We start from the raw sequence: 25882 nt of genomic DNA on the forward strand, positions 1-25882 counted from the left end.
TCCTCGCAGAAATTGAGAAAGTCAAAGATGATCTATTTATCCCTTTGCAAGTGCATGACCTTGGAAAAACCAAGTATGCCAAATTAAACTTAAAACATGAAGCTAGCTACATAAGCGAAGGCTTATTGGAGCAGATGGCTGAACCTAAAGTGATTAAATATCTTTCTCCACAAGGTCACTGGGTCCATGACCTAGATGGGAACTCTGAACGCTATAACATTACAGCTAAATGTTTATTATCTATCTCCATAGGTAATAAATCAGCAAAACACCTGCTTTTAGTTTTGAATGATCCCTATAATCAAATATACATTGGCAATAATCTTTTACATAGGTATGACATACAAATACATTTCATTAACATTTGCCTCTGGAGCAGGTTGAAAGGGGACCCTGAAATATTTCAGGATGAAAGTGCTGCCCTGAAATCAAACCAGCAAATACCATATGCTGTGAATATACAGGTGTCTAATGAAATTGTAATCCCTGATGGGGCTGATAAATTTCTCTTCCCTTTCAGGTAAAAACTTGTCTGAAGCACTAATATGCCTCCCCTAGAGAATACAATGTCTGGGTATAACAATGACCCATACTCCTATGGTAAATATTGGAACTATTCCCATACATGTTATAGTGCATAACATGACCCCACAGGATATAACCTTATCTAGGGGAACTACCATAGGATATGCTCTAGAAGCCAGTTATTACACTTTTGGATTCCAGAATAATGTAATTGGGCTAATACATGAAGCATACTTAACTAAAGAACAATTTATAGAACAATCCTTTGCATCCATGCCAGAAGGGTTGTTTACAATTCAATCTATCTATCATTTCAGCTCAGAGGAAGGCATCTGTAAAATTGAAGAAGCCTCCCTGGTATTTGATCAGCCGATCAAAGAACAAGAATCCCCCAATACCCAGAATCCTGGGAGTAATGTAAATTATAATCAAGGGAACCTCACATCTAGGCTTAAAGAAGCCTATGAGATAGGACAGCCTGAAATCTTTCCAGGATTTCAGCAAATAGTCGATTAGCAAATATCCTTTTATAACTATACATTTTAAAAAAAAAATGTTTATGGGCTATATTAATAGATCATCTACAAAACATTTATGCAAAGAAAAATTGAGTGTATAATGTCCATTTAACCCCTTAACGACACGAGTCGTACAGGGTACGTCGCACACAACCTGGTCTTTAAAGACCAGTGACTTACCCTGTACGACTTTGGGGATTAAAGCGGCTGGAAGCGATCCTGATCGCTTCCAGCCGCTTTACGGTTATTGCAGTGATGCCTCGATATCGAGGCATCCTGCAATAACATTTTTCCCCCATCCGATGCAGAGAGAGCCACTCTGTGGCCCTCTCTGCACAGGCATCGGTGGCCGCAATCGTTGGTGGGTGGGAGCTGACCGTGGGAGGCGGGTGGGCAGCCATCGGTGACAAATTGGGGGTCGGTGGGTGGGCGCGTGCATGGGGAGGGAACGGGTGGGAACCGCTACACTACAGCAAAATCATTATATAAGACTGGCAGTAAGGGGGGATAAAATTCCTAACAAAAGTAAATCTAAGGGATCTGGGAGCGGGTGGGGGATTTGTCTGTGGGGGGGGGAAGCTACACTACAGAAAAAATGGAAAAAACTAAAAAAAAAACTAAAAAAAACCATTTGTATTTGCAAACAGGGTACTGGCAGACAGCTGCCAGTACCCAAGATGGCTCCCAGTAAGGTAGAGGTGGAGGGTTAGAGAGCTGTTTGGGGGGGGGATCAGGGAGGTTGGGGGCTAAGGGGGGATCCTACACAGCTGCATATGTAAATATGCTTTACAATTTTTTTTAAAATTTTAAATATACCTTTTATTTTAGTACTGGCAGACTTTCTGCCAGTACTTAAGATGGCGGGGACAATTGTGGGATGGGGGAGGGAAGAGAGCTGTTTGGGAGGGATCCTGGGGTGTGATGTGTCAGGTGGGAGGCTGATCTCTACGCTAAAGCTAAAATTAACCCTGCAAGCTCCCTACAAATGACCTAATTAACCCCTGCACTGCTGGGCATAATACACGTGTGGTGCGCAGCGGCATTTAGCGGCCTTATAATTACCAAAAAGCAACGCCAAAGCCATATATGTCTGCTATTTCTGAACAAAGGGGATCCCAGAGAAGCATTTACAATCATTTATGCCATACTTGCAAAAGTTGTTTGTAAATAATTTCAGTGAGAAACCTAAAATTGTGAAAAATTTTAAGTTTTTTTTAATTTGATCGCATTTAGCGGTGAAATGGTAGCATGAAATATACCAAGATGGGCCTAGTTCAATACTTGGTGTTGTCTACTACACTACACTAAAGCTAAAATTAACCCTAGATGCTCCCTACATGCTCCCTAATTAACCCCTTCACTGCTGGGCATAATACACGTGTGATGCGCAGTGGCATTTAGCGGCCTTCTAATTAGCAAAAGCAACGCCAAAGTCATATATTTCTGCTATTTTTGAACAAAGGGGATCCCAGAGAAGCATTTACAACCATTTATGCCATAATTGCACAAGTTTGTAAATAATTTCAGCGAGAAACCTAAAGTTTGTGAAAATATTTGGGAAAAAGTGAACAATTTTTTTTATTTGATTGCATTTGGTGGTGAAATGGTGGCATGAAATATACCAAAATGGACCTAGATCAATACTTTGGGATGTCTTCTAAAACAATATATATACATGTCAAGGGTTAATCAGGGATTCCTGACAGATATCAGTGTCCCAATGTAACTAGCGCTAATTTTGAAAAAAAATGGTTTGGAAATAGCAAAGTGCTACTTGTATTTATGGCCCTATAACTTGCAAAAAAAAACAAAGAACATGTAAACATTGGGTATTTCTAAACTCAGGACAAAATTTAGAAACTATTTAGCATGGGTGTTTTTTGGTGGTTGTAGCAGTGTAACAGATTGTGGGGGTCAAAGTTAGAAAAAGTGTGTTTTTTTCCTAATATTTTATCATTTTTTTAAAGTAAATGATAAGATATGATTAAAATAATGGTATCTTTATAAAGTCCATTTAATGGCGAGAAAAACGGTATATAATATGTGTGGGTACAGTAAATGAGTAAGAGGAAAATTACAGCTAAACACAAACACCGCAGAAATTTAAAAATAGCCCTGGTCCTTTAGGGAAAGAAATTGAAAAATGGCCTTGGTCCTTAAGGGGTTAAACATGTCCTCAGCCAACTTAGAAGGGCAGGCGTCAAAGTAATATAATTTAATTCTGAAAAAAATATTGGGGAAGGAGTATCCCAGTAATCCCTTTGAGAGAAAAGGGGCCTGTGTATTCTACCAACTCAACAGAATATAGGGCTGGTCTTCATATTTTTCCAAGGCTGCTTTTTATTCCCAGTCCAGCTCTGCAGAGAAAATCAACATGCATCCAAAGGACACAATGATTAAGGGAGTGCCTTGGAATTGCATGAAAATTTGCTAAACTCAATGGGGGTTACTATAGGGATACACTTCCTGCAACCATCAAGCCTGGAGGTGAACTGAAATCCTCAGCTTAACAGGCAGTTATTTGATCTATACCTGGTATGATCCGTTGAGATAAAGACTCAATACAAGAGTTTTTTAAATTGTTGCTCTATCCGGATCCGATAACAGGTTGAACACACGTGATCCATCATCAATACTGCCGGCTCCACTATAAAATTTCCAAACCTGTCTAGTACCTCAGCCGGAGATTCCTCTACACTGGTGCTGCAGGAGAGGGGTTGCTGACTGAAGATACCCGACGAGTATACCGAGCCTGCATGTTTTCTTTCAAGGATCAAAAATCAGGAACCTAAGATTATCTGTTGCAACAACAACTATATTTTCCCGGCACAAACTATCAAAAGGTTCAGGTCAATCCCTCCATATGCATCCTTCATATAGAGAAATTGGAAAAGGTGAGATGTTGAGTCAAAGGCACAGGGTAAATTCTTGCATTTCTTATAATCATAGGCACAGGGAAAATATTTCTTATAACAGAAACAATATATTTTAAAATTGCAAACTGTCCTATAAAAGTTTGTACAAGGTGTAAAACCTGTTTTCAAAAGACTTCCTCTTCAGCCCCCACCATTGTTAAAACTTTTGATGCATCCAGTCTCCAAATTGAATCAAGCTACACCATTTGTTTTAAGACTTTATCTTATAGACACAATTTAATGAGAATTAAACATTGTCCAAGAGAAGGTAACAAGACTTTTGCCAGGAAGAACCCCTGCTGTTTGTAAACACAAAAGAGAAACACAGGTGGATTCCAATTGTCTAGAAACTATTGTGACTAGATTTACAAACCTATGGGTCACACTCATATGTTAATGAGATGCCTGCTTGCTTAGGGAGCCAACTCAGACACAGTCTACCCCCACATCTGAGCAAAAAGACATAAAATTCCTAAGGTCTGTCAGGAAAGAAATGTTAAAATGTATAAAAAAAATGTTACATCAAATTGTGTTCCAATGCTGTACAAATAATTAACTGATAACCAGTGTATATAATAACCACATGTTTGAATGTATTGATAAGTTAAATATGTAATTAAGTATATGCAGTATGGTATGTATATATATGCCTATATATCTATGTATGTATTTGATTTGTATGTTTATGTATTGTATATGAAGATATATACTGATTATCTGATCAACAGGGGTGACCAAATTATACTCCCAGGTATCACCATATGTTAAGGAATCATGCCAGATTAAGATATACATATAATGAGAAATTAAAGTAAAATACTATATAATTCATTATGTCTCATCTGTAACATACACTTACCCATGAGATAACCACACAGGGAAATCTATAAATTTATATGCCTTATGTATAAATAAGTATCTATCTAAATCATGAGGATTTAATTTTAAAATGGTACATTTTAGTTAAACAAAAATATTTAATAAATATATGGATATTGATGTATATATAAATATATCTCTCTATGTTAAAGCCTATGTATACCTCATTTTAAATAAGGTTATGAGAGTAACCATATGCCATTGCCCAACTTTAAAAGACAATGCCCAAATGATAAGCCATTAATTTATGAATATATATACATTTATGTGTAATCGGCCCCTATAAATTCAAGCTCACTACTTTAGGTAAATTAAATATATAAAATTCTAAGAAAGATAAAATGTAAGAAATAGTTCATCTTTACGGCACAACTCACCATCACCCTCTTGTTGCCAGTTAGTAAAAGTACAACCAGCTATACTTAACATTGGGTGAATGACTCCAAAAAGTTAATTAGTATTCATCTAATCACAGACTACAAATCCTAACACCTCAGCGAATGGCTGTTAGAAAGTAGGGTGGAGTTATAGTTCAGGATACCAGACACTCACAAAGGACGATGGGTTGCATAAAAGGAGGCTGGAAGCTCTGTTAAATGGATCTCTGAAAGAAAATTTTTAAATTCTGGTTATACCCATTTTTACATTTTGATATCCCTGGAACTTTACTTGTTTTTCCTGTTGGACTAAAGAGATTGTTTGGGAACGGATGCAAAGGAAACACACCATTTGACAAGTAATAACCCAGGGCTTAGAGAAGCAAACATTTGTGGAAAGTATAACAAGTCTTTAATTATATTTAAGCAGTTATTGTATTTAAAGTCCTTATTAAGAAAGGCATGGTATAAATTATAGGCCAAGTTTTTATATGTACTTACCCCTATAGTCTGGGTTATATTTGTCTAGGAATCTAATTCCTCTAACAATACAATAAATCTTGTTATAGATAGTGTTTATTTAATTCAACTTATTGCAAGGAAAACCCTGGGCGTTATGTTTAAATATATTTCATTTTAGTAGTTTTATATTCCCTAAGGCTGAGACTTGTTGAAGCATTGTAGAGTTTTTTGTATGTGTCCTTTGGCTGTAGATATACATTATGAATCTGACTGATTGTATTGTGTTGTTAAGTTACCAAGACATAATTTTAATGGTAATATTTAGCTAAGATTGTATTAAATAACCGTTGTTAGTAATACATACTGCAAAGTTGGTTCTCGCTGATTTATTTTGCATTGTAATGACTGCACTGTTAGATCTGTACCTATAGGGTTAAAACGAAGTGTAAAAGCATATTTTATTTCATAGTGTATCAGAGAGTTTGTTTTGTGTATAATTAAATGGTATATCGATTGTTAGTATCTTGTTTAATGTTTAATATTCTGTATATATTTATCCAAACTGAATCCTCTTTACTCCACAAACATAATTCGCTGTGTTTAAAAATATACAACCTGATCAGAAAATATAGTAAAATAATACATATTCTAATATTATTGGAATAAGCCAACAATTTTATTTGGAGGACACTCCTGAGATAAACTAATATATTGGAAAGCTCTGCCGAGATGATATTTAACCGAAGGTTAGAGCCGTTATTAAACTTACAAATAATTGTGGTGATATTCTAATAAGAGTTCTAATATATGGGAGGTTACTGCTGAGACAATAGTAAATTATATTGTAAATTATATTGTAACCTAGTATATACAACAATTATTTACAATACTTTAATTAATTAAATTTCCCCTTTTTACTGTAATTATGTTCTCTGATTTTGAGAACTGGAAGTGCACACTTTAGACTTTACAAGCCTAACCCTACTACATAGCTGTCTAACTGGATCAGATAAGATCCTTTTTTGCTAACCATATTCAAATTGGCTCCTCCAAATAAGGCGGTGACCGAAGACATTGAAAAACAACTGCTGCAAACAATATGTTTATAAAAACTTTCTTTATTAAAGCTTTCCAAGAATAGACAAGTAAATACAATTTTTTGTGTACATTCTAAAGCACACATTTTCCATTAACAGTAACTTATATGGCTTGAAATTCTCTGTGCTGTCCAATTATTTTCTGCCCTTAAAGGCAAGATCTTGTAGAGTCCATGTCTGTCCATTCTTTTCAGCCATTTTCATTTTTAAGTGATTAAACAAAAACCTATCCAAACTTTAACTAAAATAATACAGATATAGGACACAAAATAGCATAAAATAAAATCAATCAAAGTCAATCAATCAAGCCAGATAGCAACGCATCTCAACATTGCACTAATGTGAGTTTTTATGATAACCTTCTATTTTGATTTCTAAATGGAAACATTGAATATTAAATATAAATGTTAAACCTTTTTGTTAAAACTTTTCCTATTTTGTAACTTAAGTCTTATAGTTATCCATGGCTTTGGGAGTATGAGAAAAGATAGTGCAAGCCCACATATCTACCTCAGTCAAAAGTCCATTGTCCTGTAAAATGTCTCTCTAGAATATAAATTGTGTTTCTGAGTGGGTGAATGATTTGCTACTGTGTTTCTTGATCTAGTGATAGTATAAAAGTTTCCCAATTTTTATGAACTTTAAAGTTCTTCTATTAACAATAAATGCTCTTAACGGTGCTGGCGTATTGTCTAACTTGAGTAGTAGGATTTGTTCTTCATCTAACGGTGTGTTATGACCTTGATCCAGTATGTTATCTGTGCCCAGTATCTCTTAATATGTGGGATTTCTTTAATAAAATGTAGAATATCTGGATCTGAGTATTGACATTTTGGGCATATGTTTGGTATTGATGCTTTCTATTTTTTAATGAGTTTTGGAATTAAGTAAGCTTGATGAAGCATTTTTGTATTTCCCTTCGATCTGAGGCTAATGTGGCATTTCTCACTATTTGAAAGCTGTCTATAATATTCTGATTTGTAACAATATCTCCAGGTATGGATGACCATCTTAATGCAATTGAATCTATTGTGTGTTTCTCTATATTTTGCAATAACGTTCTATATAACAGAGAAATAGAGTGTCTTCCATTTCTAAACAGTGTAATACTTGACTCTAGTCCTGGGTGTCCTGACAAGGAGATTGGGTCTTTAAGTATCTGGTGAATGTAATGTTTAGCCTGTAAGTATGCATAATGATAAGTAATGGGTAAATCATATTCTTCCCTCAGCTCTTAAAATGTTTTGATCTCTCTCCCTCCCTGCTTTAATAATTGACTTACTGTCGTTATGCCTTTCTCATACCAAACTTTGAAAGGTCTGGTGGAGAATCCTGCTATAAAGTTAGGGGTTCCCTTTAGGGGAAGATGTTTGGAGTAGGTGTTGTCTATCTTAAACCATTTGCAAACTTTTTGCCACCTTCTTAGGGGTTCACTAAGGGGTAAGAAGGAACCCACTATTCCTGTGTCCTACGACCTTCTAAGGTGGGGTAACATTTCTAATGACCATGGGGCAAGCAACTCTTTTTTTCTAATTGGGGGATTGTAAAACATTCCTCACCCCTCAACCAGTCTAGTAGAATTTTCCTGGCTGTTGCCCAGTTGTAAAGCTCTATGTTGGGGAGTCAAAACCCATCCTGTCTCGTCGTGGCTGTTAATTTTTGTAGGCTAATCCTATGTTTCTTTTATCTCCATATAAAATTCAGAATTGCCCTATTAATTGTAGTAAGATCTGATTTTTCCAATAGAAGTTGGAGCATCTGGAGAGTATACAGGATTTTGGGAAAGATTGTCATTTTAATTACGCTAATCATTCCAGAGAGGGACAGAGGAAGGCCAGTCCAGGATTTAAGCTGAGAGATAATGAATGTGATTAACTGTTTTAAGTTAAGGTCATAACATTTATGTGGATTTCTGGCCAATTGTATACCTAGATATCTAAAATTCTCTTTGACTATACTGTTCAGATTTTCCATTATTAACTTGGTAACCTAAAATTTTCCCGAAATGTTTAATATGAGAAATTAAAGGTGGTAGAGTTTCTTTTGGGTTTAGGACTACTAAAATCATGTTGTCCGCATATAACAATAGATATATAGTTTCTGAGCCTATTTTTAGGCCTTGTATAGTATTTCTTATTTTTATGGCTAGCGTTTTTTTTGCCAAGTCAAACAGGAGAGGGGATAGGGGTCATCCCTGCCTAGTACCCCTGTATAACCTGAGACCCAGCCGTTAATAATCAGTGCTGCTTTGGGATTAGAGTAAAGCTTTTTAATAATCTGTACAAAATTCCCCTGAATTCCAAATGTATCTAGTGAGTGGAACAAGTGTTCCCATAAGACCTTATTAAAGGCGTTTTCTGCATCTACTGCTAGCAGACAGGCCTTTGGAAGTAGAGAAGGATCATGATTTTTGTTTTGTTTTGACCAAAAGTGTTAAAAGATAAAATGTAATTTCCTGATATTTGACACTGAGGAACGGCCCTTAACGAACCCTGTTTGATCTCTATGTATGAGTATCTGTAATGTTTTTGTTAGTCTCTTTGCTAGAATTTTTGTCAGGATTTTATAGTCGCTATTCAGCAACAAAATTGGTCAGTATGATTCTCTTAAGGTTGGGTCTCTTCCTGGTTTAACTATCAGAGTTATATGTGCTTCTACAAATCTATTGGATATTTCTACTTCTCCAGAGAGTAAACTGTTATATAATGCTGCCAAATCTGTCACAATGTTAGAGTTTAGATTCTTGTAAAATTCACCTGGTAGGCCATCAGGACCTGGCATTTTTCTTTGTGGTATATCCTTAATGACTGTGCTTATTTCTTCTATTGTAATGGGTGTGCTTAGTGCTTCAGAATCTGTGGTTGGTAATTGAGGTAAATTTAGGTCTGACCAAAAATGGTCTCTAAGATTTGTATTTATGGGTGTTGAGTTGTAAAGGGTTTGGTAGTACTCTATAAAGGTCTTTGGGATTGTATCATTATCTGTCATTACTGAGTCCACCATTTTTATGTTTGTTATAATTCCTTTAGGTTTTAGTATTTTTTGTCAATGCTGCCAAGTATTTACCGGTTTTGTTACCAAATCTGTAATAGAATTCTGACGCTCTATTCAAAGTGTGCAGGGAGTTATATAAAAGGTAAGTATCTCTTTGCTGTTTAAATAAGTAATGTTTATTTCTATTGGGTATAGTAGGACATCTTAAGAATTTATTATAAACATTTTTAAGTTGGCAGAGCAAAAGATCCGACTTTGCCTTGTATTGTTTCTTGATTTTTATTGTGTAAGAGGTAACTGCTCCCCTCAGGACTGCCTTTGCAGCTTCCCAATAGAGCATCAGCTGGTCAATGTGGGATTGGTTTGCTTCTTTATAGTGCTGCCATTCCATGTTTAAAAAGGTGTGGAAACTGGCATCATTAGAGAGGTATGATGAGAACCTCCAATTATTTGTCTTCCTTTCCGGTATATTCAGATTTAATACAAGCTGAATAGGCATGTGAAAGTGTTATGTCTAGTATTTTTGTGCTCTCTACTCTTGGGACTAGGGAAGGGGATATTAAAAAGTAGGCAAAACGAGATAAGGTGTGTTTTAATGTGGATAGACATGTATAATTTTTCACTTCTGGGTTTTTATCTTTCCAGATGTCTCTCAGCTCCAACATATTTCTAAATGTAGCCATGATACAGGAATCTCTTAGAATATTTAGTGTCAATTTGGGTGGTTCCAATTGATGAAGGATCTCTGAATCTATCCAGAGGTGTCTGCGGGGCAATATTATAATTGCCTCCTATCACCATTGGGAGGTCCAGAAACGGCAATAATTTGTTATGTATCATATTATAGAACTCCTGTTTGCTATCTGATGGCCCATATATTCCACATAACACTAAACTAAATTTGTGTACCTTATGTATTATGATATAACGCCCTTCCTTGTCTATATCCCTTTTAATGATAACATATTGGAGATTTTTTTTTTTAAAGAATGGTGACTCCTCTAAGAGATTCATATGGGAGTATAAATTACTTCTGTCACCTAGTTCTGCTTCAGCTTTTGGTGTTCAATCTGGGATAAATGGGTTTCCTCTAAGATAGCTATATCTGTATTTATGGTTTTAAGGTGTTTCAAGATCGCTTTGCATTTAATGGGTGAAGTTATACCACCCACATTCCAAGCAACTAAATTAAGGTGGGGTATGTTCTTACTCATTTTTTTTTAACAACTTTGTAATGAAGGAGGTACCTTACAGTGGTCATGTTTCATGCTAAGATGCTTGATACCATCAGATGTCCAGTTCTGATAAGTCTTATGGATGTGAAGGCTGTCTATTACCAATCTGTTCCAACATTCCCATCTCCTATTTAAAAGGGCGATCACACAATTATAATCATTAAAGGGACACTCAAGTCAAAATTAAACTTTCATTATTCAGATAGAGCATGAAAATAGATTCCCTTCTTCTCCTGTTGACTTCTATTGAATAGTCCTGAAAGATGAGCAGTTTTTTTTCCTTCGAACAATATGGGATCATTTCGCCTGTATGCCCTGAGGATGGCAATCTTGTTTTTGAAATTTAGATATTTAATCATTACTTGTCTCGGGAATTTCACCTGGTCTTTGTTTTCTCCTGCAATCTCCACTCTATGTGCTCTTTCCACTTGGTATGGAAGTGAGTTGTCTGGAAGCTTGAGAAGTTCAGGCAATGTTCTCTCTGTTACATCTATAAGGGTGTTTGGCTGCCATTGTGCCTGTAGCCTTTTTAAAGCTGCTGTAGTATTTATGTATACAGTGATCACTTTAGGGAGACCAGGTGGGATTTGCTGTGCCTGCTTGTGATGCAATCCCACTTTATTGTGTCCAAATATCAAGATTCAAATTTGCCACAACAACCCCTATTTTATATGTAGGGGATTCTTGTTCAGAGAAATTGTGTGTCAGAACGTTTACATCTCCCCTGGACCCGTGAGGATTAAACTGAAGCCACTGTCTCGAGTTCAAATTGAAAGTCGTCAGATATTATATATGAAGTCTATAAAGTCCATAAATGAAATCCATAAAGCACTGCTAGGTCAAGGCCTTTTGTCATTTTGCTAGGTAAGGGAAAGCTTCTGACTCATTATTCCTTTACCATTGTATAGTATTCTCTTTTATGGCCTATGGGCCAGTTTTGCAATTACCAATATGCCCATGTCTATATGTTTTGTTCCTTATTCTATGTATTGTCTCTATGACCGTTAACTTGTCTTCTTATTACAATGGTTAGCTTAGCTGAAACTTGAAGTGTTGCGTGTAAATGCGCCACATGGTAATGGCAGCTGAGACTTTATCCCTACCCCTCTTTGATGCTTGTCCAGTATTTGCGGTATTGCTATGACATGAAGGGTTTTGGTCTGAGGCCGCTTTATCTCCACCAGCTTTTCTTATGTAAGGAGCAACCACACCTCACTGTGCCGTATTACCCTAAGCTGTATTTTCGAGTGTAGGCCTTGATGCGCCGCAATCGCGTTATTTGAAATTTTCGGCTCCCTGTGGTGGAGTAGGTCTCAAAACTCCCTCTTCGATCTCTACCAGGCAGGTGAAGTATTATCCTGCCTAAAGTGGCTTGTAGAGTGGGGCTTTCTTTTGCTATTTAGCCCTTACTTTTGGAGCGTGCAACCATTCCAACGGCCCTCCCACCAGAAGTCTCAATGCAAACAATATGTTAATGTACTCACAAAGTTTATAAAGTTGGATAGTATGTTAATTCCCTGCAAGAATACACAAATATCTTGGCTTTATTTATTGTCCCTTTATAGATTAAATCAAGTGACAGGCATCTAAAGGTTCATATATGGGTGTATTAAAAAACAGGCACAGCACGTACTGTTATATAGGTAGATCATTAATAAACAAAAACTTTGGTTACGGGGGTGTGACAAGATGGGCTCGTTACAAACACTAAATTTACTGGTAAAGAAAGATATTATTTATAAAATAAGTATATTGTACTTTTATATTAAAGGGACCGTCAACACCAAAAATGTTAATGTTTAAAAAGATAGATAATCCCTTTATTATCCATTACCCAGTTTTGCATAACCAACATGGTTATATTAATATATTTTTTAACTTGTTTCTAAGCCTCTGCAGACAGCCCCTTCATTTCAGTTCTTTTGACTGACTTGCATGTTAGCCAATCAGTGCTGACTCATAAATAACTCCACGAGAGTGAACACAATGTTATCTATATGGGACACATGAACTAGCACTGTCTAGTTGTGAAAAACTGTCAAAATGCACTGAGATAAGAGACAGCCTTCAAGGGCTTAGAAATTAGCATACTAGCCTATTTAGGTTTAGCTTTTAACAAAAAATACCAAGAGAACAAAGCCATTTTAATGATAAAAGTAAACTGGAAAGTTGTTTAAAAATGACATGACCTATCTAAATCATGAAAGTTTAATTTGGACTTTACTTACCCTTTAAACATCATCATCTTATTTTTTACATTTAAAAGATTGACAATTAATTTTACTTCCTAGTTTGCTAAATAAAAGTTTTGCCTTGGCACCATATGTAATATCATGCCTAATTCTGATGAGACTGTATATAATCAAATGCCATGGAAAGCCAGGCTTAAACTACCCTATTGTGCAGTGGTTTATACTTAGCGCACGTGGCACCTTATTGGGCATCTCTCACTATGAAAATATGCCATCTGTTGAACGTTGTAATTTATGAATGGGGATGAGGTGGCAAAGTATTACATTAACAATGGGCAGCTAGATTTAGAAACATTGCTAGAGCCTGTGACAAGACAAAAATGCCAACAGTCAGCATATTATCTGCACAGATGACTTAGACCCTGTATATTTCTATTCTCAGCCACTGTCAAGTGGATACAAATACTGGTAACAATGTCAGTTTCCCACTGGGAACTGTGTTTACCATCTGACCTGCATGAAGATACTACTTATTTCACAATCAGAGCACACACACTGCAGAATATTATTAAATATAATAGATAAAAGTTGTTGTATTCCCTAGCATTAGACTGGTTTAAATAAAAACGCATCAGGCCAGATTACAAATTGAGCGCAAAATAATGCTACTGCAAAAGTGATATTTGCACTCAACTTAGTAATATCAGCGCATGCATGTGTATGTTGGTATTACAAGTGACGTGCAATGTGAGTTTCCATAGGCTCCAATGGAAGCCTCGTTTTCATGCCGTGAGAACTAGCACAGTGAAAGGGGTAAGTCGCGCAACAATGGGCAGCAGATTTAAATATGTATATAAATATATACAAATATAGTTATGTGTTTATATGGGTTTATATGTGTATATATATATATATATATATATATATATATAGATGCCCTTTTACCAGTAACCCACTAACTGCCAAAATGCTGCTACGCATTGCTAGTTTAATGCATTATAACCATGTACCTAAGGGTTAAACCTTCAAATTAACTTAATTTTAAATTAGATTTTGAGTTTACATTTTCTTCATCCTTGAGAGACACTTTTTGAAGAAAACATTTCCTCTGAAATGGTCAGGAAGTTCAACATCATTGTGACATAATTCAGCAACAAATTCATCAAGCACAATCTTATGGCAAGAAAATCCTGTGTACCGAGAACTCCCCATCCATGATATCATGGTGCATTAATGTCACAGACGACTATCTTGATACAAATTGAGCTTTGCTAAATGTTAGTGATGGTTAGGGTGAGATTGTTGAGCCTAGGGCTAGAGTCAATGGTAGAGTTAGGGCTAGGGTTAATAGTAAAGTAAGGGCTATGGTTAATGGTAGAGTTAGGGCTAGGGTTAATGGTAGAGTTAGGACTAGGGTTAATAGTAAAGTAAGGGCTAGGGTTAATGGTAGAGTTAGGGCTAGGGTTAATGGTAGAGTTAGGGCTAGGGTTAATGGTAAAGGGCTAGGGTTAATAGTAAAGTAAGGGCTAGCGTTAATGGTAGAGTTAGGGCTAGAGTTAATGATAGCGTTAGGGCTAGGGTTAATGGTAGAGTTAGGGCTAGAGTTAAAGGTAAAGTTAGGGCTAGTTTTAATGGTAAAGTTAGGACTAGGGTTACTTATAAGGTTCAGTGCGGACTGAGAAGCACACACATTGAAGACTTCATGGTGTGGGTTTTGAAGGGAGGAGTCTGTATCCAATGTTTAAGAAACAAAAAGGCACAGTTTAGATTGGTAACCCATTTTGAAGGTTATTTTCTTTTTTCTGGTTTAATACAAAACAAAAATATCTCATTATCTCTGTTTCAAGTAAAAACATCCAATTAATATAAAACTAGGTAACACGTCAACAAATGAAAACAAGTTTGTCCCAACAACTGCTTGAGACAAAGGTTAATTAGATGCTTCTGGACTTTTCAGTTAAGCCTGGTAATGTCACCACTTAAAGGCACACTCATAACATAAGTGGAAAACATGCCACTCCTAGTTATTGCAGACATTTAATATACACTTCAGCTCATGCAAAACATTTACACTTACTGAGATAAAAAAAAAAGTGCCAAAATGAAGTCCCCTGATTATTTGCCATTCCCTGACCCAACTTGATAAAGTTCTGCATTTAGAAGTTCCAAGTTCGAAACTAGACTACCAGTATCCACTCTAGATAGGCTACAGCAACTAGATTGGGACAAAACACTCTATACGCGTTTCGACTGTACTACGGATGGACATTTTTAAGAGAATCCCCTCCTCTTGATGCCACACCATCTTATTTGCTGAGACAAGTTTTACAGTTTGTGAGTCTTTTTTACTTACATATTTTTTACATTTTTATTTATATTTTTACTGAGACATATCTGAGCACTTGAGTTTTTTCCCAGCTTTGTACCAATACACAAACATGTATCTGCATATAAATTCCCATATAAATAGTTTCTAGTTAGCTGTAAAGGGTAACTAAATGTATAGGACAGAATATAGAATTAAGGGGGTGTGAGCAAACTTTTTAACTGAGATTACACCCCGCCCCCAGAAAATTACAAACATTTACAAATACCCTTTTGCAAACATGTTTGATAAGTGCTATGGCTGTTTTTCTATGTTGCCAATGGTTCTTGTTCGATGTGCGTGATATTACGTATTGGGCACTTTGTCAAATATATATATGTTAATTGCAGGAACTCCCACCAATGAGATAGGTAAAGCAATGCTGAATGAATTTTGAACATGATCCCACCTTAAAGGGACAGTTCACCCAAAAATGTTCTCCCATTTAAATTGTTCCCAATTATCTATTTTACCTGCTGGGGTGTATTAAATTCTTTACAAGTAGCTCCTTTACCCCTATTTTGGAATTTGAAATAGCTGATTTAGCCTGTGGTATTTCCACCTATACTGAAAGGTTTGATACTGGAGTCTCAGCTATTGAATAGCCTAAGTAAACACAGCCAGCAGAAGAAATGACACTCCCAGTGGGGTGCAGGATAGATAAGTAATAAAATGATAATTTACCATTGTTCTCTCTATGTATTGAGCTTTAGTTTCCCAGACAAATATAAGATAAGGAAGCAAGTGTGTGTACACAAAGTGATATCATAATGAGATATGGTATTTACCTGAAGCTCAACCCATTGTAATAGGCTGCGGTTTAAAAGCACAAAACCAGTTACTTCATATACACAAATAAACCTAAAAATGCAATTTCTCATACATTTTATACTCTGCAGATGGAACAACAAGTCATTGAAAATACATTAATATAAAAACTATTTTACAGTGTACTGTCCCTTTAAGAATAATGCCCTTTGGAACTTTATGAGGTCATTATCTAGATTTACTACAACCCAGCTTAGAAGGAAATATAATTGTATCGTACACATGACAGCGCTTTATATACGTGACAGAGCAGATAGTCCCCAATGTAGCGGCTCCTATGTTATATTCATGGATTTGAATTTATTAGGGATGTATATATTTACACAGATATTTCTGTAATAATAAATCTGGTGCCGAAATGAGCCCAAAGTCACTGAATGCGCCCATTTTCGGCATTCTTTTCACTAACGAAGGTGGAATAATGAAAATATGCACATGCCTAGAATCTATATGATGCCAGACATGTCATGCCTGAGCAGATAATGGTCTATAGGTCTGTGCACCACATGATTATTGTGATGATAGCAGGATGTGATGTCACTAGCATGTGGGCGGGGCTTAGGTCCGGTGTCTGTGTCGCAGTTAGTTTAGTACAATCAACCTGTCTGGATGTGTATTGCTATGCTCTGTAATAAAATAAAGTTGTACCATCATTGCTGTGTCCTGCATATGTCCTGCATCTCATGACATGGTGTCAGAAGTTCTGGACTACGCTTCTGTTTCTGATGATGACAATGTCAAAGTTTACCCCACCTGAGCCTTTTGACTTTTCTCAGCCTGCAGCTTGGCCCACATGGCGTCAGCGGTTTCAGCGCTTCAGGATTGCATCCAAACTGAACAAGGAGAGTGGTGAAGTACAAGTTAATTCTCTTTTATATTCTATGGGGAAAGATGTAGAGCCAGTGTTCAATGCTTTTACTTTCCAAGAAGGGGACGAAGTTAACTTTGATATAGTTATGGATAAACTCAGTGCCCACTTTGTGCCCAAAAGAAATGTGATTCATGAGAGAGCTTGTTTTCACAAACGTAATCAGCGTGTGGGAGAATCTGTGGAGTCATTTGTGCGCAGCCTGTATGAATTAGCTGAATTCTGTGAGTTTGGTGTTGCTAAAGAGGAGCAAATCAGAGACAGAATAGTTATTGGAATTGCAGATGCTGAAGTCTCCCTGAAGCTGCAGTTAGAGCCTAATTTAACGTTAGACGGGGCTATTAGGATGGCCCGCCAGAGTGAACTGGTGAAAAAGCAAAGTGCTGATCTGAGGTCTGAGAGTATTGTGGATGAAGTGCAACAGTCTAGGAAAATTACTAGTGAAAGGCACAGTGTGAGCGGTAGATCTAAAGTACTGGAAAGGCCTAGAAGTGGATGGGCGCAACATGGCCGATGCACACGGTGCTACCGGGCTCATGATCAGAGTGCTATATGCCCGGCCAGAGATAAAAGATGCAGAAAATGTAACAGAATAGGCCATTTTGAAGTGGTGTGTAAAACTGAATACATTAAGGAGATGCAGGTGGACAGTGACCAGGAGGGTCAGGAAGTGTCTTTTGTGGGGTCTGTTGTGGAACGGACAAGCTCAGAGGAAGATTGGAAAGTTACTTTTACTGTAATGGGAGCCAATGTTGATTTTAAGATTGACACAGGAGCTGATATCACTGTAATGTCTTTTGCTGAATTTATGAAACTGCCTCGACAGCCCCAGCTGGCGAAGGTTACTACAAATGTTCATAGTCCTGGTGGCCGCATTGATTGTGTGGGGAAATTTCTTGCAAGCTGTGAGTACAAACAAAAAAAGTTCACCATGTGGGTGCATGTGATCCGAGGTCAGTGTGTTAACAGTTTATTGAGCAGAAAAGCAGCCTGTGACTTGGGCCTCGTGGCCAGAGTGAATGAGATCTCTGAAGATATGTTTGGCGAGTTGGGCCTACTGAGCTGCAAACCTGTCCGTATAGCACTTAAAAGTGACGCAGTCCCGTACAGTATTTCTACTCCTCGTAGAATTCCGTTCCCGCTCATGCCTCAAGTGGAGAAAGAGCTCATGCGCATGAAGTCTATGGGGGTTATTGAAGAGGTTGTTGAGGCAACTGATTGGTGTGCCCCCATTGTTCCAGTTGCAAAGAAAAACGGAAAGGTGCGCATCTGTGTGGACCTGAAAAGGTTGAATGAGGCAGTGAAGAGGGAGAGATTTGTGCTGCCGACACTGGAAGATATAGCCCCGAAGTTGGCTGGGGCGAAGTTCTTTTCCACATTAGACGCTTCTAGCGGCTTTTGGCAGATCCCCCTGGATCCAAAGTGCCGCAAACTGACTACCTTTATCACTCCGGTAGGTCGGTTCTGTTTCTGCAGACTTCCCTTTGGGATATCCTCCGCTCCTGAGATCTTTCAGAGGGAAATGAGTTCTCTCCTGAGTGGCCACGTGGGCACAGCAGTCGTCATGGACGACATTCTAGTGTATGGGTCTACAGTGGAGGAGCATGATCAGCGTTTGAGTTGTGTGCTGCAGGCTATCAAAGAGTCTGGGCTGAAGCTGAATAAAGAAAAATGTCATTTTAGGAAAACTGAATTATGCTACTTTGGGCATATCATCAACGGGGATGGCATCAAGCCGGACCCCGAGAAAATTCGGGCTATCGAACAGATGAAAAGCCCTTCTGATGTACATGAGCTGAGACAGATATTGGGCCTTGTAAATTACGTGGGCAAGTTTCTTCCAGATTTATCTACAGTTTTGCACCCTATCACAGAGTTGCTTAAGAAAGATGTTGCCTGGGTCTGGAGACCCTCACAAGAAAAAGCGTTCCTGCATGCTAAGTCCCTGCTGGGGTCTGCCCCAGTGCTGGGGTTCTACGACCCTTCAAAAAAGACTGTGGTTAGTGCTGATGCAAGCAGTTATGGGTTGGGGGCTGCACTCCTGCAGCTGAATGACAACAAACTACAGCCCATCGCCTACTGTTCCCGCACACTGACGGCTGCGGAGTCAAAATACGCTCAAATTGAGAAAGAGTGCCTGGCTGCAGTTTGGGCCTGTGAGCGCTTTCAGCGTTATCTAGTGGGTTTGGAGAAATTTAGTCTGGAAACTGACCACAAACCGCTAGTCCCTCTTATCAATTCTTATGACATCGACAAAACACCCTTGAGATGCCAGAGACTTTTAATGAGACTACTCAGGTTCAATGTTCAGGCAGTGCATGTGCCGGGGAAGCAGCTGGTTGTGGCAGATACACTGTCCAGGCTCCCGCTGGCTGCTGCTGAAGAATCCTCCACAGAGTCGGATGTAAAAGTGTATGTTGATTCAGTTCTGGCCTCTAAGTCCATTTCTTCAAGGAAACTGGAAGAGATAAAGAAAGAGACATATTTGGACACAGATCTGCAAGAAGTTATAAGGTACATAAGAGATGGCTGGCCCGAGAGCCGGGCAGCCTGGATGTCTTTAAATGCTTACCAGCCAGAGAGGTCGCAGCTCACAGAGCTGGAGGGGTTGGTGCTGTTCCAAGACCGTATTGTAATTCCCGTCAGCATGAGGAAGGAGATGTTAAACAGGATTCACGATGGCCACTTAGGCATTACAAAGTGCAGAGAAAGAGCAGCTACAGCTGTGTGGTGGCCTGGGATCAGCTCCGACATTGCAAATCACGTGTCTAAATGTGCCTTTTGCCGGGAACGCCGGCCTACTCAGAGAAGGGAGCCCTTAATGTCTACTCCGCTGCCTGCGGGGCCGTGGCAGAAAATAGCTGCTGATTTGTGCGAACTGCACGGGAAAAAGTTTCTTGTTGTTATCGACTACTATTCCAGGTATTTGGAAATAGCACCCCTGAATGATATCACAAGTCAGGCCGTTATCATTCGCCTGAAGAGCTTGTTCGCCCGCTGGGGCATTCCAATGGAGCTGGTGAGTGATAATGGCATGCAGTTCGCTTCTACAGAGTTCAGTGCTTTCAGCAGGGAATATGATTTTGTACATTCCACGTCAAGTCCACATTATCCGCAGGCCAACGGAATGGCTGAAAGGGCAGTTCAAACAACAAAATTCATTCTAAAGCAATCTGAACCGTACCTAGCCCTCTTGTCATACAGGGCGACGCCCATTCAAGCCACCGGGTTTAGCCCGGCACAGCTGATGCTAGGACGCCAGATTCGCACCACTTTACCCTCAGTGGGTGTCTTCAAGCCGCCTGGCCCTGTTCCTCGGGACGAAGTCCTTAGGAGGGATGAAGAGGCCAAAAAGGGTTATCGTTTCTTCTACGACAGGAGACATTCTGTCAGGCCTTTACAGGAACTGAAAGCGGGCCAAAGTGTCAGAATTAAACTGGATGATGAGAAGAAATGGAAGACGCCTGCTACGGTAGTGGGCCGCTCTCCAGAACCAAGGTCTTACACAGTCCTTACAGAGGGAGGGACGGTTACACGCCGTAACCGAAGACATCTTCAGCCTGTACCTGAGAGTCTGGAACCGGATACCTCAGTACCACCGCCGGTGGGATCTCCTGTTCTAAGAGAGGTGCCTTCCCCTCAGCAAGATCATAGCGGGGATATATCTTTGCCTCCAGCAGACTCTTGTTCACCATCTTCTGTATCAGAGGACAGTTCATGCAAAGTTACATCAAGCGGAAGAGTGGTGAGGCTTCCGGCCCGATACAGGGACTGACTTTAGCTAGAACAGTGACCGGAAGTATGGGCAGAATAATCCCATGGTCACTGTGGACTAGGGTAGTCTACCCCGATGTCCAAGTCAGGATGTAATTTATTTGTTCATGTTTTCTAATCTATCTGTTTTTATAATGTTCTAAAACAAAATGTTGTTGTATACCCTGTTGGTGTACCTTGTTATTTAATATATGCGAATGTATGCTTTGCCTTTGAAAAAGGGGAAGATGTGATGATAGCAGGATGTGATGTCACTAGCATGTGGGCGGGGCTTAGGTCCGGTGTCTGTGTCGCAGTTAGTTTAGTACAATCAACCTGTCTGGATGTGTATTGCTATGCTCTGTAATAAAATAGAGTTGTACCATCATTGCTGTGTCCTGCATATGTCCTGCATCTCATGACAATTATAAATACATTACACAGCAAAAGACTTCTGTTGAAAATCTCCCTCAAATACAAAAAAGCAGGGACTATGCTTAGTAACAATGTGGTATATTCTAATCACTTAGCCAAACAATTCTTTCCAAGATTAACCATTAATGTTTGCGGGAATTAGAATAAACAATCAGTGCATTTCTCTCTGTTATTTTAGACTTCTACAAGTGTTCATTTGCTGGACCCTTGTTTGGAGGTAAAAGTATCTCAGTAATTCCTCAAAGGCAGCACAAAAAAAATTCCACAGTCCAAGTATGCTTTACTGTTTTTTTTCCTGCTATCAGGATATTCAGAGGCTGCTAGGAGTATACTTATGTCAACAAGATCTGTGCCTAGAGCAGTAGGATTTGAGGGGGCATCACATTTAAAGGGTTAGTTCTATAGCAAGAATACTTTTTTTTTTACTCCTGTGCTCTCAAAATGTGTAATATTTATATTATATTTTACATAAAAAATAATGATGTCTAGTTGTGTAACAGGGGGTGCACGATCACACATCTGTCACTGGCAAATAGAAATGATAAATATGAGGCAAAAAGCTAAAATAGTTATAGGGAAGGGTTTGGGGGCAGCAGATCTATCTGTGCCTAGATCAGCACAAAACCTAAATAAATAACTTGAGGGGACATTGTATGTATGTAGATATGAAAATTTGAATTTTGCAAAATGTAACCTAATTCTTTTTTTAATGCACTTTTTTTGCTACACTATACACCGAAAGGGGCTTTGTACTATAACATTTTCCCAGTGATTCGCTTTACCTGCTGGAGTGTATTTAAATGTTTATAAATAGCTCATTTACCTTTATTATGTCACGTGAAATAGCTGTTTTTCCTGTTCAGACCGCCACCTATACTGAAAATGTAATTGCTGCATTATTGGCACTAGAAAATCCATGTAAACAAGATGCAGATAGAAAGCTCAGCCCATTTGAAAGGGTGTTCCTGCAGCAGCTTTGAAACAATGACATCTTTACAGCTGCTTGCCTGAGTAAACTGTTCCTTTAAACTCATCAGGCCTGTTTGCGCAGCCTTGGGGAGATTATGTAGACTAAGCAGAAGATGATATGGGATATTTGAGACAGATCAGTTAAACTATCTGATCATCTGGCTGTGCAGCAAACCTTATCTGTACGTTTCTAAACAAAATAAAGCTACAGACATTCAATAACAGATCAGCACAACTCACATTTCAAAAGGGAAATTCAGCACAGGGATATTTTTTATAAAGAAATAGTTTTTAAAATGTGTGATTTCAAATGCAACAAAAAAATGAATTGAGTCAATATAGGATTACGTATTAGACAAAGAAGTATATTATATTATTTAAAGGGATATATTACTAAAAATATATATGAAAGAGCAGCAATTAAACATGTTAAAATATTACAAGATAAATCTGTTTAAATTTAAGGTGAAACTAACAGTACGTTCATATTTATTTCCGAGACTGTTCACTGGCTGATAAGGACAACTGCTACAGAAAAAAAAAGTAGGTTTATTCAGTACAAGAATGTCCATTTTAAATATGAATATATAAATACATTTTAAAAAAGAAGCCCTGTAATACATTGTCATCAGTATCATGTCACTGTTATAACCTCTGTACAATATTAGCATATTATATTATTTACTCAGCATTGGTAACAGCTGTGCTCATACCTCCATCCTCGTTTATCCAGTACAAGAACAGATTCATGGTCCCAACCTCTGTGATCTGATGATCCTCTCCGTAGAGCCACAGCACCTGCTGACACCCCACATCCACGGCCTCGTACTGAGCAAAGATAGATGAACCATAGTTCCTGCAAGAAAATAGGTCATATTGCTTGTACTATTAGCTCTTCTGTAATACTACAGTATTCTTTCCTCCTCACTTACAGTATTCCTGCCCCATCTGTAATACTGCAGTACTAATACCTCTCCTGAAATACTGCAGTACTAATACCTCTCCTGTAATACTGCAGTACTAATACCTCTCCTGAAATACTGCAGTACTAATACATTGCCTGAAATACTGCAGTACTAATACCTCTCCTGAAATACTGCAGTACTAATACCTCTCCTGAAATACTGCAGTACTAATACCTCTCCTGTAATACTGCAGTACTAATACCTCTCCTGAAATACTGCAGTACTAATACCTCTCCTGTAATACTGCAGTACTAATACCTCTCCTGAAATACTGCAGTACTAATACCTCTCCTGAAATACTGCAGTACTAATACCTCTCCTGTAATACTGCAGTACTAATACCTCTCCTGAAATACTGCAGTACTAATACCTCTCCTGAAATACTACAGTACTAATACCTCTCCTGTAATACTGCAGTACTAATAGCTCTCATGTAATACTGCAGTACTAATACCTCTCATGTAATACAGCAGTACTAATACCTCTCCTGAAATACTGCAGTACTAATACCTCTCCTGAAATACTTCAGTACTAATACCTCTCCTGTAATACTGCAGTACTAATACCTCTCCTGAAATACTGCAGTACTCATGCCTCTCCTTAAATACTGCAGTACTAATACCTCTCATGTAATACTGCAGTACTAATACCTCTCCTGAAATACTGCAGTACTAATACCTCTCCTGAAATACTGCAGTACTAATACATTGCCTGAAATACTGCAGTACTAATACCTCTCCTGTAATACTGCAGTACTAATACCTCTCCTGAAATACTGCAGTACTCATGCCTCTCCTGAAATACTGCAGTACTAATACCTCTCCTGTAATACTGCAGTACTAATACCTCTCCTGAAATACTGCAGTACTAATACCTCTCCTGAAATACTGCAGTACTAATACATTGCCTGAAATACTGCAGTACTAATACCTCTCCTGAAATACTGCAGTACTAATACCTCTCCTGTAATACTGCAGTACTAATACCTCTCCTGTAATACTGCAGTACTAATACCTCTCCTGAAATACTGCAGTACTAATACCTCTCCTGAAATACTGCAGTACTAATACATTGCCTGAAATACTGCAGTACTAATACCTCGCCTGTAATACTGCAGTACTAATACGCTCTCCATATTCAGCATTACACCAGCAGCTTTGCGGCCGCAAGCAGGGGTGTCAATCAACCCGATCGTACTCGATCGGGTTGAATTGCAGCAATGTCTGTCCGCCGGGTCTGAGCAGCCGGTCAGGTTATGGAGCAGCGGTCTTTAGACCGCTGCTTCATAACCAGTGTTTCTTGTGAGCCTGCAGGCTCGCCAGATACACGGGCCCTCAAGCTCCCCTTAGTGTCTATAAAACAATGGGAGCTGCCATGTTGTAACTTCTTACCTTCTCTGCTGTGGCCAATTAGGGACAGTTATAAATAGGTCACTAGAGTGTGCAGCCAATGGCTGTATAGAATATAACAGTGTTCTGCACTTCCATGTCTAACAGGAACTGAAAAGCTCACAATTATAGAATGGAATTACAGGAAAAGGGGAAAAAGTAAATAATGAAAGTATATTGCAGAGTTTTTTTTATATATATGCAATTTATCATTTTATATTACCATCTCAAGGTGTTTAATGTCCCGTAAAACTATGTGTTTAACTCTTTTAGTATTGCTAGGTCTCTAGTGCTAAAATGACACGGTCTATAATGAACTTCTAATTTTACAGTATTATTGCCCCATCTGTAATATGGCATTACTAAGTGTCCTTGGGAAATAATGCAGTACTCATGCCTCATGTGTAATACTGCAGTACACCTAACTCTTCGAATACCTATCTGTAGAACAACAGTACTCATGCATCTTCTGCGTATACTGCAGTAAAAATACTCACCCTCCCATTTTGCAGTCTCCAGTTCCACCTTTCCAAGCTCTAACATATTTAGGTTCAGCCCATAATGAAACTGGACTGAAAGATCCACCTGAAAAATAAGGTCCAACTGGGCTGAGGATGACAAATAGCAAAGCCTTGGATGGCTTCTTCACTCCGAGAGAAGGCTGTGGAGAGAAAGAAATGTCAGCTTGGATCCCCAGTGATGCCTCATTACACAAGGAATTTGTCAACCTATAGTAGTTGTAAGTATCTGTAAACAGTAGTATCACTAGCTCTGTAACAGCAGGTAAGTACTTGTCCTATTAGATAAGTCTTTACAGCAGTTCATAAGTAGCCAAGTCATGGTTGATCAGTAGCAATAAATGAGTCAAAATAATGGTCAGTAGCAGTATGTTAGTATTAATATTAGTGGTAGCTGTGTGGTTGTATACTAGCACTAATATCTTTGCAAGCAGTATAAGCAGTAACTGTCAGCTATAGGTATTGATGTTTTATGCCCCTTTTTGGCTTTAACTATAGTTGTGTTGGACCTCCAATGTGAAAAGTGGAAGAATGGGCAGGTAAGCGGCATATGAAATTTAACAAATAAAATTAATATGCACGCAAGAAGCAAACATAAG

At 38.4% G+C, this 25882-nt stretch overlaps 1 protein-coding gene across 1 annotated transcript in view; it reads right to left on the reverse strand.

Annotated features, from left to right (window-relative positions):
* BCAT1 (branched chain amino acid transaminase 1) overlaps nucleotides 1-25882 on the reverse strand; it is a 240047-nt gene that overhangs the window by 44537 nt on the left and 169628 nt on the right. Inside the window, exons 6-7 of the mRNA XM_053719082.1 lie at nucleotides 25263-25426; nucleotides 23126-23268 (exon numbers count right to left, since the gene is read on the reverse strand). Coding sequence (XP_053575057.1) covers nucleotides 23126-23268; nucleotides 25263-25426 — 307 coding nt within the window. The remainder of the gene's footprint in view (nucleotides 1-23125; nucleotides 23269-25262; nucleotides 25427-25882) is intronic.

Source organism: Bombina bombina, chromosome 6 (assembly GCF_027579735.1).
Source record: "Bombina bombina isolate aBomBom1 chromosome 6, aBomBom1.pri, whole genome shotgun sequence".
In the NCBI taxonomy this organism is placed as follows: domain Eukaryota; kingdom Metazoa; phylum Chordata; class Amphibia; order Anura; family Bombinatoridae; genus Bombina; species Bombina bombina.